Below are 15748 nucleotides of genomic sequence, written 5' to 3'. Positions count from 1 at the left end.
AGTGAGTGTCTCACGGGTTTCCAGACACTTCAAAAATTTAATCCAATGCAATTTTTGTCAACATTATGGTTTAATGGAATGAAAGTGGCTATAGCTCCAGTAACTTTCAGTGCTTTAATGATTTTCTACCAAAATTTTTAACATAATCACTGAACACATTCTCATTAAATTTTCTATTTATGCAACTTACCAAAATTTTTAACATAATCACTGAACACATTCTCATTAAATTTTCTATTTATGCAACTTACCAAAATTTTTAACATAATCACTGAACACATTCTCATTAAATTTTCTATTTATGCAACTTACCGTGTATGGCAGGTGGTTATGATTTCCTTCTCTACAATTCCCTCATACCCACTTTCTTATAAAGGGACAAGTAATTGCGGTGTTTATTTCGTTCACGTTGTTGTAAGTAAAAGTATCAAAAATCTGACTATCCTCAAATTTCCTGGAAGCTCTGACCATATTTTCTCAAGTTTGCAATGACAATTTTTTTTTTCAAGTAGGCTCTATTATGGGTGTGAACTCAGGACCATGAGATCAAAAACTGAGCTGAGACCAAGAGTCAACTGCTTAACCAACTGAGCCACCCAAGGTGCCCCTGCAATGACAATTTTGAAGAAGAGTACTTATAGATAGAATTCTTAGTGTATTCCTCCAAACATAAATGCCAGATTTTTATTTCCTCATTCCATGCTACTGGTCTTTATTTCAGACACAATTCTAGTCTTGACACTTTCTATTCATTTTGTTTGTGTTGTCAATCCTTATTCTATTATCACATTTTCCCATGGTCTCATTTCAACTTTAATTTTACTCACAAATCCAATACCATCTCTGGAAACCAGGCTCCATCTAAATTTAAGCCCTACTTTCTCCTTCTTCTCCTTCTCCTTCAGGCAGTTGTACCCCAATCATAGTACAAAGTCTTCCAAGAAGTTAAAAAGAATATGAGGTAAGTTTATTTTAAAGCCTCTGTGATGGGGAAGACAGTTTAAATGCTGTGAAGAGCTGACAAATAACTGTAAGCTGATGAAATCTTAAACATAATTTTGATTTAACACAATCAGTAAATAACACCTGTTTTGCTTGCAACTTAAAATTAAAATGTGCCACAGTTGGATATATTACCAATAGATCCATGATATGCCATGAAGATGGAATTGATGACGACTGCATTCATCTAGAACAGTCTTCAGTATTTCTACCTCTCCTGAATCAACCACTAATGGTAGAATACAATTAAAGCACACTTACCTGCAAGCAACTAACTTAAAAAACAAACAAACAAAAAAAGTGGAGCTATTCAAAAGCATTATTCAACTACAAGAAGTAATATATTAAAAATACTTACAATTTCTTTAAAATATCCAGGAATTCTACCAACTTCTCTTCAAAATTTTTAGGCTCATATAAAGTAAGGCCACCACGTGCTTTTTTAACATGGATAGCTATATTGTGAGAATCATCACATTGTTGGGGTTCATATTCTACTATGTCTTCAGCAGATTTTCTGAACAAAGGAACATAAAGATTACGGTGTTGCATATTGTACAAAAATGACTGATAAGAACTCTTTACTGTCAAGAGTAGAAAGGCTCTGTTATAATTTAGCATTTTAATCATGTATGCCATTTCAATGCCTTAGTTTTTTTTTTCAATCATCAGTAATACAGTTAAATACATCATACTGTTAAGCCTAAACACTGACATTCATAAAATATTTTCTACATACAGAACTTGATTATACATATTATAACTGTCTTAAGTGATTGAAACATCTTTTGTAATTAGGTGTTCATAATTTAAGGAAATATTTGAAGTCAATGGTTAATATCGTTCTCTTTACAGCCATACACTTGTTTTTTGGTGTAAACTTCATATCAGCGACAAAAGTGCTTTTTAAAAACTTTTGTTTCCAAATAGTAAATTATGAACATCTTAAAAGCAGCCATTGTTCTTTATTCTTGTGCTATAGTATGTTATACACCCAAGTCCCCAGGAGATGTATGACTGAATGACCATTCCCCATTCATTTTTCTAGCTCTAAGCATTCCTATTAAGAAGTCACTAAAAACCTAAGAGCAAAAACTAACAAATGCTGTCTATCCTTAAAAAAAAAAGTGGAGGCAATGATAAAAGCCCAAATGATCATAGATTACTGACCTGCAATTATATACATGAAAATATAAAAATCATACTTAAATATAAGATAAACATTATGTGGAATAATAATAATAGTAAATAATCACATTAACATCTAACACATACTTTGAATTTTTATGCTAGTTGTTCTGCTAAACATTATATACACATCTTATTAATGTTATCTATGTGAAATAAGCAACATTATCCTCCATTGATAAGGACATTTCAGGTTAAAGAGTTTATATAATTTGTCTTACCACTCATAGTTAGTAGAGCTAGAGTTTCCGTAATCTCTCTAAAGTCTGCAGATGTTAAAGCTTAGTAATAAAGCTTATTTATTTGATGTATACAGAAAGGAGATAGCCTAGCATAACTTACAAAGATAAAATTAAAAGCCAAAATCCATTTCCCCTTCCATCACTTTCACAGAACCTCAACCATTCCTTCCAGACCTAGAACTCCACTTAAAACTCTATCCCTAGTTACTCCCGTAAATAGTAAGCACAGTAAAACTCAGCAATGATAAGAATTCAGTTATAAAGCAATTGGCTTTCCTCCACCCAGCCTGGATGTTACAATGCAAATGAAATAAAGTTTTTATATTCTGAAGAAGTGAGGTCCATGGACTGGAGGGAGAGTGGGAGGTAGATATGGCAGACTTTGTGGCAGGAATGTGGAAAGTAAGTCTCCACTGGACTTAGTATTATTCTGATCTAAGTTCATCATATTTGCCCAAGGCAGGTGATTCCTGGACTTCCTACTTTGTGTTGAAAATCTCAAGGCAGCCAAAGAATTAAGAATAGACCCCAGTGACATTTAAGCTTCTTGAAATTCACCAGGAGATACTAAACCACCACAAGCAACAGGAACAAATAGGTGGCCATATACATTAATTGATTAATTAATTAAATTGTGTCCTATGCTCTTTGGGAAATGGTAGAAAATTATCCTCACCATTATACAGTAAAACTAGCAATAACACAATACATAGTCTAAAAAATTAAGTCATACAAAATTCGAAAATCATTTTATGAGAAGTTAATAACTTGTACAAGCAGACAAGGCAAGAGGGAGTATAGAAAGCTATGGACATGATTCAGATCTTTTCTGGAGAGCTATGCTGGTGATCTCAGACTTCTTCATCTCTCTACATTTCATAATAACTTGTACCTTTAAATTTTTTAAAAGAAGTTTGATATGGGGTAAAATCTCTGATTCTTAGGAGTCTAACTTGAAAACTGAATCCTTTGGGACCTATTGGGACCTATTTTGCTTGCCAGGAAAAGACAATGTCTCTCACAGAGAGATTTAAACTGAGTCATTCAAGATGAAAAGAGTTTAAAAAAGAATATTCCAGAAGAAAGTACAAGGAATTTTTCTGCAGAAGAAATTTCTAAAGATGCTAAATTCTGCTCAAAAATATTTTGATCCTGTCAAATAGACATAGGCACTGTACAATAAACTAATATCATCTATTAATCTTTCCAAACTTTTTGATATCGTTGTATCTGATTATTTCTGAATTAATTTTTACTAAAGGTAAATGATAGGGATGCATGAAATTATCTATAGAATTGGATAGTTACCATAACGAGCTAGTAATTAGGCAATTCTATTCATTTCTCTATTAACTTTTTAAGGTTTTGGCATTTTTTCTATTGATTATTAAATTAAAAAATACATAATATATTGTAAGTTTAAAAGTAACCATAAAATAGTGTTAATGTACCCACTCAGATCTTTAAAGTACCTGTGGCCCTGTACACTGTCCTCCATGGACAGACACATGGCATCCACTCCAGAGATAACCACTACCCTGAATTTTGTTCCTATTATTCCCTTGCTTTTCATTATACAGACAAATCAAAAATGTATGCATACCATTAAAAACCTAATTTTAATTTTGCATATTTAATTTTGCGCTTGATAAAAATGAAGTGATTCTTAAGTATTCTGTAACTCGCTTTTTTGTTGTTATTTTCCAACATTGTGTTTATGAGACTTAATGACTATTGTTCATTCATTTTACTGCTGCGTAAGATTTCATTATATATATATATATATATCAATCTATATATCTATATATCTATATATATATATATATATAGATATATATATATATGCACAACTTCTCCAGGGAATACACACAGAATTAGAATTTTTAAGTCATAATGTATGTGCATCCTCAATTATATTAGTAATGACAAATAATTTTCTAAAATGGCTAAAACAGTAGCCAAGGGGTAAGTTTCAGTTGCTCTACATTCTCACTGCCACCATGATACTATTAAACTATGAAGAGAAAAAATATTATTTAAAAAGATCATAATACCATTAAGATGTGATTTGCTTCTTTTTGCTGTGTTGAAATTTAATCATACAAAAATAATGATGGGTAAAACTATTTGCAACTAAGCATGATTCAAAATAATGAGACCAAACTATACTAGCAGTCATGGAATTCCTCACTGCCACACACTTGCATTTTTTTAAAAAGCCAGAAAAAATATTAATTTTCTCAAATCTCAACCATCTGACCCTGAATACACTTCTTTGTGATACTGTGTGACAAAATGAAAAGTATAAAGAATTTTTGCAGCATTTCAAAGAGATTTTTGTCTCAAGTAAAAGTGAGCTATTATCCCGATTTGTAAGCTAAACTATCCACTTTTTTCACTGCACTCCATATTTACTGGAAAGAACAGCCTAAAAACAAACTATAATAAATGACTTGGATGTTTGGAATGTATTTTCTCAAAAATGAGTGAAGTGTAGTTGTCACTTCAAATATACAGTATCTGTTGCTTATGATAAAATTCAAGCTTTCAAGTAAAAATTTGATTTTTGGAAAACTTGTATCCACTTTAGTAAACTTGACAGCTTCCTAACACTTAAGGATTTTCTGATGATCAGTGACGATATTAAAAATTGTGATCTTCATATATTGCATAAACATATCAACATTTGTAAAATCTGTATAACGTAGGGGACCAATGTTTTCTAAATGGCGAGTGTATATTACACTGCATTAGTAAATCATGCATTAGTAAAATAATAGTTTTTGTGCAAAATCATAGTTTTTGTAGCTATCAATGTTTTTAAAATGGCCATATTAAAGATAAAAAAAATAACCTCAGTTAATTCAGGTGATAGGGATTAGCACCACCACCAAGCAAAATAAAATAAAATAAAATAAAATAAAATAAAATAAAATAAAATAAAATAAAATAAAATAAAATAAAATAAAATAAAATAAAATAAAATAAAATAAAATAAAATAAAATAAAATAAAATAAAATAAAATAAAATAAAATAAAATAAAATAAAATAAAATAAAATAAAATAAAATAAAATAAAATAAAATAAAATAAAATAAAATAAAATAAAATAAAATAAAATAAAATAAAATAAAATAAAATAAAATAAAATAAAATAAAATAAAATAAAATAAAATAAAATAAAATAAAATAAAATAAAATAAAATAAAATAAAATAAAATAAAATAAAATAAAATAAAATAAAATAAAATAAAATAAAATAAAATAAAATAAAATAAAATAAAATAAAATAAAATAAAATAAAATAAAATAAAATAAAATAAAATAAAATAAAATAAAATAAAATAAAATAAAATAAAATAAAATAAAATAAAATAAAATAAAATAAAATAAAATAAAATAAAATAAAATAAAATAAAATAAAATAAAATAAAATAAAATAAAATAAAATAAAATAAAATAAAATAAAATAAAATAAAATAAAATAAAATAAAATAAAATAAAATAAAATAAAATAAAATTTAGTATACATTATCTCATTCAGTCCTCCAACAGCACCGTAGAGCATGTATTATTGTCTCCATTTTTGATGAAGAGACTAAGACTCAAAGTTTTAGGTAATCTTAAGGCAACACAACTGCCAAATTGCAAAACTGAAATTCAAACCCAGATGTGATTAGTCCAAAGGCCATCACAACATACTGCAATCCATGTATTCTTGTATTATAGCTCTGAATGAACTTTTTAAAATAAGTTCCCCTAATCTTTCTGTAACTCCTTCCCCCACTTTTTTGTAAATCCACATAAATTTTACTAGGTAGTAGTTAGAGCCAGAGTAATATATGGGATCTTCTTATGATGTTTGCTATAGGATTCTTCAATCCTTTTTTTTAGAAACTAAAGTCAGCCTGACTTATAAAAATACAAATAAATACTCTCACTTTAAGTGTACTATGTTAACTCCATTTATTAAGCTTAGCTTAACTATCACTAACGACAAACCAAGGAAATAATTATGGGTAAATTTCCTCCCCAAGATATAAGATCATAAATTGAAAGTTTTTTTCTTATATTGTACAATACTGCTGACTTTGTTCTACACATTGCCAACATATCCAAAGTTACAATTGAGGATTCAAAGGCAAGTTCCATTATATACTCTTGACAGCAAACATTGGAATCCTGTCATCTCTTATAATATAAGAAAGAATATTTTAAGATTAGACAGAGGTAAGCAATATTTCCCTAGTTTCTACTAAATAAATGTCTATGCCAAACTCAAAGTCTCCTCTTTTATTTTCTAAAGAACAACAGAAAATCGAAAGATAAATGTGAACAGCTGGACTTAACATGTATTCTATGGACTAAAACAGCAATACATTTTCCATAATATATGACAAGCCATATGAAAATGCAAGAAAGTGAAATTATTTCAAAAAGATCATTTACCTACTAAGGATTAATTGAAAGTAAAGAAGTTCAAATTTAAAAAGGTAGGATATCTAAAGACAACCTTTAATACAATAATATATTAATATATACTTATAAAAGAATAATCAAATACCATGCTCTGTCTTCACTTATAACCTAAATTCCCTCTCTTCACAATCCAACAAATATTTGCTAACCTCCAAACCCAAACAAGGAAGCATTTATTTTGTTCACTCTCACAGTTCTCCAGTATGAATCATTTTAATTTTTCCATTTTAATCACCCTACTTTTTCCACCCACAGAACATTACTGAACTGGTCACACACCTGAGTGATTACAAATCTACATTATCTAATTTTTACTGACCCTTAATTTTTCTCAGCATTCTTAAATTAGCTTTGTTAAGCTCTTACACACTCACTTCAATGGCTTTTATCTGGTTTTTTTTTTCCATTCTCATTTCCATACTCTATAGACAACACTGCTTCAGTAACCACTGCTCTTTACCTGACCTCAGTATTGGAACTGATGATTACCGACTGTTGAGAAACAATGATAAAACACCATTCTAACCATTCAACGATACTGTCACTCACGCTGAACTTAATTTATCGAAGAGAAAAATAAAAATCTTCTTTGGAAGAAGATCCAAACTTTCAACTGTAGCCTTTCAAAGCATAGAACTGACTCCCTTTGAATCAAAGATGGCTTTCCCCCTTAGTTGCATATGGCCTTTGATGAATGGAATTTGTAAGAAAAAAACATCAGCATTTACAATACTCCTCCAGCTGAATTCATAATTGTACCATGTCCACTACCTATCTCTTAACTGATGGTAGCACATTTTTCCATTATCAGGATGCTGGTCAGGAATTCCATGCAATACAAATTACAAAAGCTGGGCTCTACTGGCCTCTTAAAATCAAGATAAAGTCCCATGCAAATCCACAGAAGTACAAAGCTCTCCTTAAGATTTTAACATTTCCCCAGACTACATTCTGATGTCACCTCTGCCACTGTTTCTTCCTTAAATACTCTTTATTCCAGGTCTTGTTTATCCAGAAATAAAACCGACTCTGCCTATATTTCCTCAACAAAACTAAACTAAACTAAATCAAATATTTAGAGCATTTGTAAGTGCAATAGAGTTCATCAAACACTGGGGTTATCCTAAAGAGATGCTGTATCACATATAGCACACTATACTTGAAATCAATGTCCTCAACCCCATGCCTAGGACCAATGGTTTCTCCTTACTCAGTGCACACTTCTCCAGTTATTTCCTGGCTGCTCTTGCTTCTCGTCTGCCCCTTGTCTCTGCCTTTCCTCACTCCCGGATAGCTCCACAACTCCAAGTTAGAATGCCTCTATCCTAGGCAGAGCCATTCAACCCTCCTCAGCACCTATTCCCAGACAATTCTAACCAAAATGATCAGGAACGAAGTATGACAAAAGGGCCTTCCTTTTAGCATAACCTGCCATTCCTCAGTGGCAGTTGTAAACATGGATGGCAGTTTTGTTTTGTTTTGTTTTAGACTCAGAGTTGAAACTTTTTTGTAACAGTCCACTCTAATGCAGGGAAATTCTACCCACTTAGGCAATTTTTACAAATTGCCACCACTTTGCTACAATAATGCCCCAAGTCCTCTAGGGTTTCATTTTTATGCTATAGTAAAGGCTTTAATTTGGGCCACAAAGGACATCAGACCATGGGTGAGGCAACTAGTTAGATTTCTATAAATTTCCCTTCCCTTCTTTTCATAGAATTCTCCAAAAGGTCCAAATATTGCTTTCATGAGCTAGCATGACAGTCCTTCATTTCTCCCTTGCCTTTCTCCCTTTCTTCCTCTTTCCTTTTTCCCCTTCCTTCCTTTTCTCTTTCCTTCCTTCTTTTCCTTTCCTTTCCCCTTTCCTTTCCCTTCTTTCTTTCCCTTTCTTTCTTTCTTTTCTTTCTTTCCTCTTTCTTTTTTTCTTTCTTCCTATCTTCTCTTTCTGCACCCTCAGCCACCAGCACTCCCATCTTGATATATATGAAAGAAATTATCTAAAGATTTTGAAAAAATTGTTTTCAACAGCTTTCTGGAGGCAACTACTAAACTGGGCAATTAGTATAGCAGACAAAATAGCTTCACCAGCACTTACATACTAAACAGTGTGAAGACCATCACATGCACTTGGGTGTTTTGGTTTTGTTTTGTTTTGTTTTGTTTTTGCCTCAGGGACTGCTTACCATCTTCTCCTAGCCAATTCTTACTTATCCTTGAACTTCAACATCACTTCCTCAGGGATGCTTGCGCTGATCTTCCAGTACATTATCTGCTATTAACATAAGCACTCTCAGTGGAAACCGCCTCCCACCCTGTCACTTCAGATACTTATATACTTTTTTTTATTATCTCTTAGTGCCTGTCAGTGCCACCAAGCCATACCTTCTGAGTAGAGACTTCATGCGACTTGTACTTAACACATGGTCAGTACTCAGTTTATATTACTTAAATGAACAAACAAATGATAAAGCATTATCATAAGATTTCTTCCAGATAATGTAAATTTTTGCTTTTATTTTTAGAGAAAAATAGTGCAACAATTATTATAGTTCTGACTTTAAAAAAACACAGTGAGCATCTCATTCAGCAGACCTCAGAACTTCAGAAATTTTGGGGTTTTATAATCATAAAAAGGATAGTTTCATTTGTTCTAATGTTAAATACATATTTTTCAAATACCCTATGTATACCCAAATACCCTGAGGCCAGATTCAAGCTAGCATGAAATAAGCACTACTTAGATGTAGCTGTAGCACATGGGTAATTTTCACAATGCTAGGGAATGGAATGGAGTCCAAATCTCAAAAGAAAACCACAAGCTAAGAAAACAATTTTGCAGAGATTTTTTTTTTAAGTCAGTCTATCAGAATCCATTTGCTCTAGGTTTTCAGTTGCTTCATCTCCTGATATTCATCTTTGTTTTCCAGCATTCTCTGCACTTACACTTTTAGAGAGAATTTATAATCCATCAAGGTAGTATGTGTACTATACCAAATAACTGTTTTAAAATGTGTCTGGAAAAAATATATATATTACAGAAAACTTCCACATCACTTTAACCCAAATCAAAGGTACATGTTACTGCTGCTTTTAAATATAGAAGTAAAATTCTGAGTTTCAATTCAACTAGCTGGGATGTCCTAGTCTCTTTAGAATCTAAAGTCCAAACTGAAGCACTAACTCTGCACAAAACATGCTTTGACAGCATTTGGAGAGATTAGTAATTCGGCCAACAGAGCATACAGACTTCTGGGCTCCTCAGAAGCATCTCAGCAGACCTCTCCTGGTCAGGATGCCTTTAGCACACCGAAGAATACTCTTAGTAAAATCTTGGGATTGGTGGGCAGGAAGCACAGTATAGCACACTGCTAAAATACTTTTACTCTTCCCAGGTCAAATTAGAGTTGTAAGTTATATAACAGAAGCTAAATTAAAATGGTTTTACTAAATTTTACCATTACCTGGTTATAAACCTGTTATAACCTGTTATAAACCTGAAACTCCTTCTAAACATAGCAAGTTACTCCTTCCTTTTTGACCTTATTTGATCCTATGTCTAATTAGAATTAAATTTTTTAAGATAATAGATACTGTTGGACTTCATTAAAATTCCTGAATAAAAATATACCAAAAAATTCTAAAATGCCACACTCTGAATATTAAGTGCAAAATTTGATCTGATGATAAATTTGATGAGACAAGTACATTATAACCAAAGCCCATACACAGCTTTGTAGTTTAACATTAAGATAAGCCCATAGACAAATTAATAAATGTTTAAAAATGTGGGCTAAAATTTCCCAGTAGAAAAGTTGCAATTTAGTCATTTTTTTCATTCTCTAAAAGAAAAAGAATTATACTGTCTCTAGGTTTACTATCCAAAAAAGTAAGTCAAAAGATTTATAAAAGTCAAATAAGAATACAGGCTTCCTTGTAAATATGTGAATTCCTACCCTCCCAAAATGTTATTTAATAAATATATCTTCAACAAAGATTACCACATTCTGTGGCATGTGTTATTTGTTTTCTCAGTTACTATCATTTCCTTAAACTTCTTTTCCTCCAGAAATGAACTGATAAAAAGGTGTACTGATTAAAAGTCTATGTCTTTTCTAAGAAATAACAAGTGTCGGTGATGATATGAAGAAAAAGGAACCCTCATGCACTGTTGATGAGAATAAAAATTGGTATAGCCACTGTGGAAAACAGTATAGAGTTTCCTCAAAAAATTGAAAATAGAAATACCATACAATTCAATAATTTCACTACTAGGTATTTATCCAAAGAAATTAAAACACTAATTAAAAAAGATATATACACTCCTGTTTATTGCAGCATTATTTATAACAGACAAGATATAGAAGAACCACAAAATGTCCATTGATAAATGAATGGATAAAGAAGATGTGGTATATATACAATGGAATATTACTCAGCCATAAGAAAAGAAAGAGATCTTGCCATTTGCAACAACATGGATGGCTCCAGAGAGTATTATGTTAAATGAAATAAATCAGACAGAGAAAGGCAAATACCATATGATTTCACTTACATGAGGAATCTAAAACACACAAAAAATGTATAAACAAACAAAAGCAGAAACAGACCCATAAATACAGAGAGCAAACTGGTGGTTTCCAGATGGGAGAGGGGGATGGGCAAAATGGGTGAAGGGGAGTGGGAGATACATGCTTCCTGCTATGGAATGAATAAGGGACAGGGATAAAGGCACAGCCTAGAGTACATAGTCAATGGTATTATAATAGCACTGTACGGTGACAGATGGTAGCTACACTTGTGGTGAGCATAGCAAAATATATAGTGTTGCTGAATCACTATATTTTACATCCGAAACTAATGTAATTTTGTGTGTCAACTATATTTCAATTTAAAAAAAATTTTAAGTCCGTCTTTTTTTGTTTAAAAAAGGGTGAATATTAAACTTGTTGAAGAGAAGAATGCAGTGATTTGTTACTGTTAGTACTATAGGCATTAATTTGTTATTGTTGCTGTTGTTGATTAACTCATTTGAAAAGAGACAGAATTTCTTGACAGTTGGTATAAATCTACATAAGACATCAGTGCCTATATCTATAGTCCATTATAATAATAAGAGCTAGTACAATTAAAAAGTTTTTTCCATGCATAACTCTGAAGTAGGATATTAATATTATCTTCTTTTCCTGAGTAAAAACAGAGCAGTCAATATTCAGAGACTATTCCAGTCATGCTGCCACAACTGGGCAAAACAGAAACGATATAAATCCAAGTCATCTGGGTGAAAATTCAGTGCTTTTTAAAAAGAATTGTCTATTTGATATCCCATGTCTGTGAATCTACCAAAAATTTACCTTCTCTCTAGTTAATTCATAAATAAAATAAATTTTAGATAATCATTATAGTTCTGAGCAGTTCTTGACCTCATTTTTGCTCTGTATTCACATTTTTTTGCTCAGGTAGAACTGTTTTGCTATGTCTCAGCCCGGTCTTCCATTTATTTGCATTAATGTGGCATTGCTCCAAGTGGATTTAATGGTTGTATGAAGCATTTCTTCTATTCTCCTGCACTTCAATATTTAGCAAATGCCCTGCCATCAGGCATTTTCACCAGATGTTCACAACCAGACACATCCCATACTTCAAAGTCTAGCTATTATATCTGTCACATGACATTTAAGTTAAATGAATTATAGAGTGCTGAATATGGCAATAACAATAGGTAAAGGCTATTGATGAATAATTTTAATAGTGCAGGTATTTAGTGTCTGCCAAGATTCGTGTTTCCTCATCAATTATATTCTTCCAAAAGCTTCTCTGAACTACCTGAGCTCTAGTCCCACTATCCAGACATATATGGGCTCATCACATTACATGAAGGACCAGTGTAAGCTAAGCTTAGAGATTTAGAATTTCTTAATATATTTTATGAAATTTTATTTTTTTTTAAATGATTTTTTATTATATTATGTTAGTCACCATACAGTACATCCCCGGTTTCCGATGTAAGGCTCGATGATTCATTAGTTGTGTATAACACCCAGTGCACCATGCACACACGTGCCCTCCTTACTACCCATCACCGGCTATCCTCATTCCCCCACCCTCCCCGAAGTCCCTTTCAGTTTGTTTCTCATAGTCCATAGTCTCTCATGTTTCATTCCCTTCTGATTACCCCCCTTTCTTTATCCCTTTTCTTCCCTACCGATCATCCTAGTTTAGGTCCATAGATAGAGAAATCATAGATAGTTGTCTTCTCTGCTTGACTTATTTCACTTAGCATTATCTCCTCCAGTGCCGTCCATGTTGTAGCAAATGTTGAGAACTCTGCTTTCTGATAGCTGAGTAATATTCCATTGTATATATGGACCAAACTTCTTAATCCAGTCATCTGTTGAAGGGCATCTCGGCTCCTTCCACAATTTAGCTATTTGGACATTGCTGCTAGAACATTGGGGTGCATATGGCCCTTCTTCACTCATACGTCTGTATTTTGGGGTAAATACCCAGTAGTGCAAATGGCTGGATCATAGGTAGCTCAATTTTTAACTTTTAGGACCTCCACACTGTTTTCCAGAGTGGCTGTACCATCTCTGATTCCCACCAACAATGGTAGAGAGGATCCCTTTCTCCACATCCTCTCCAACAATTGTTGTTTCTGCCTTGTCTATTTTTGCCATTCTAACTGGCTAAGGTGGTATCTCAGTGTGGTTTTGATTTGAATTTCCTTGATGGCTAATACATCTTGAACATTTTTTCATGTGTCTGTTAGCCATTTGTTTGTCTTCATTTTGAAAAAGTGTCTGTTCATATCTTCTGCCCATTTTTATTTGTTTATTTGTTTCTTGTGTATTGAGTTTGAGAAGTTCTTTTGTAGATTTTGACATTTTCAAGAACCGGAACAAACAGTCCTTAATTGTATGAAACAGAAAAGGCCCCGAATCTCCAAGGAACTGTTGAAAAGGAAAAACAAAGCTGGGGGCATCACAATGCCAGATTTCGAGCTGTACTACAAAGCTGTGATCACAAAGACAGCATGGTACTGGCACAAAAACAGACACATAGACCAATGGAACAGAATAGAGAGCCCAGAAATGGACCCTCGGCTCTTTGGGCAACTAATATTTGATAAAGCAGGAAAAAACATCCGGTGGGAAAAAGACAGTCTCTTCAATAAATGGTGCTGGGAAAATTGGACAGCTACATGCAAGAGAATGAAACTTGACCACTATCTCACACCATACACAAAAATAAACTCCAAATGGATGAAAGACCTCGATGTGAGACAGGAATCCATCAAAATTCTAGAGGAGAACATAGGCAACAACCTCTACGACATCGGCCAAAGCAACCTTTTTCATGACACATCCCCAAAGGCAAGAGAAACAAAAGATAAAATGAATTTATGGGACTTCATCAAGATTAAAAGTTTCTGCACATCCAAGGAAACAGTCAGAAAAACTAAGAGGCAACCCACGGAATGGGAGAATATATTTATTTTAATTCAGTTTAAGGTATTTTTATTGCTACTTTAGAGTAGTTTCTTCCTGGCTGAAAATATAAACGTTTTGTACTATTTAATAGCCACCTACTGCATACATTACATGTAAAAGCATGATTTTTTTTTTACTATGAGATATAGATACTGAATTACACCAAATACCTTCTCAACATTGATAGATCATACAGTTTCTCCTTGAGCTAGTAATACTATAAAATTATAGCAATAGCTTTTCTAATGATGAACCTTCTTTACACTCATGAGATGAAGCCAACTTAACCATGATGTACAAATCTAATACACTATTGTATTATTTGCTAAAATTTTATTGTGTATATTTGCTTATATAATCATAATTAAAATTGGCATTTCTTGTTTATTATTGTAAACACTCGTCAAATTTTTATATCAGAGTTACACGTACATGGCAAATTCACAAACTATTTTTTATTTTCAACACTCTGGGAAAATCAAATTGCATAGAAATTACCTTTTTTTGGACATTTGAAAAGAACTTCTAGTGATATCACTCAGACTATGGGTTTTTAATTTTTGCTTTTGTTCTTCTTTGCTTCAAAATATGCTTTTGAAGAACACTTTTCACAATTTCTATTTATACCATAATAATTTTTTAATTTTATCTTCTTGAATAAATTCAGTAGCACATTTTTTTAGAATATTAATCAATAAGATCTAGCTTATCAAATTAGCCTTAAGTTATATAAAGTATTCTATCATAATTTATAATTTTCTTAGTTTTTTTGTATCATTATTTGTATTATCTTTCACATTCCTAATAGTATTTTCTTTTAGTATGTTTATTATATAAGGCTAGTTGCTTATTCATTCTAATGATAAAACTAAAGGAGCAACATACATTTATTAGTCCTAATTATCATACCATATAATTAAAATTCTTCCAAAACGATTGTGTGAATTTACTCTTCCCTATCAAACTCCATTTCCTTGGCAGCTCCCTAGAGTGGAGTGCTGGAAACAGATCAAATACTTTCATTATTTGAGTTCCATTTATTCTTTAATGTGCACACACATCAACCTTGCTTCCAAAAGAAGACATCATTACCTTTTTCCCTCCTGTTTGAAAAGTTTAGGCAGTCTGTGTTTTTTCTGCAGGAATATTTTAGGATATTGCTTTATAAACATAGTGTGAGCTGATAACAGAGTGCAAGAACTCCTGTTTTAAAAATAAAAAGAGAGAAAAATTAAAATTTAAGTATCATCAGATAATGGTTTCCTAGGGAAAGAATTTTAACTTATAACATACAACTACTTAGCCTAAAAAGCAAATGACAAAAATATGAAACCTAAACATTCTGTG

At 32.0% G+C, this 15748-nt stretch overlaps 1 protein-coding gene across 1 annotated transcript in view; it reads right to left on the bottom strand.

Annotated features, from left to right (window-relative positions):
- Positions 1 to 15748, bottom strand: part of CNBD1 (cyclic nucleotide binding domain containing 1) — a 327265-nt gene that overhangs the window by 271227 nt on the left and 40290 nt on the right. Inside the window, exons 3-4 of the mRNA XM_008689174.1 lie at positions 15494 to 15604; positions 1361 to 1519 (exon numbers count right to left, since the gene is read on the bottom strand). Of these exons, the coding sequence (XP_008687396.1) occupies positions 1361 to 1519; positions 15494 to 15604 (270 nt within the window). The remainder of the gene's footprint in view (positions 1 to 1360; positions 1520 to 15493; positions 15605 to 15748) is intronic.

The sequence above is a fragment of the Ursus maritimus genome, unplaced genomic scaffold (genome assembly GCF_017311325.1).
Source record: "Ursus maritimus isolate PB19 unplaced genomic scaffold, ASM1731132v1 scaffold_9, whole genome shotgun sequence".
Taxonomy (NCBI): Eukaryota; Metazoa; Chordata; class Mammalia; order Carnivora; family Ursidae; genus Ursus; species Ursus maritimus.
This window is presented reverse-complemented; position numbering and strand designations above follow the sequence as displayed.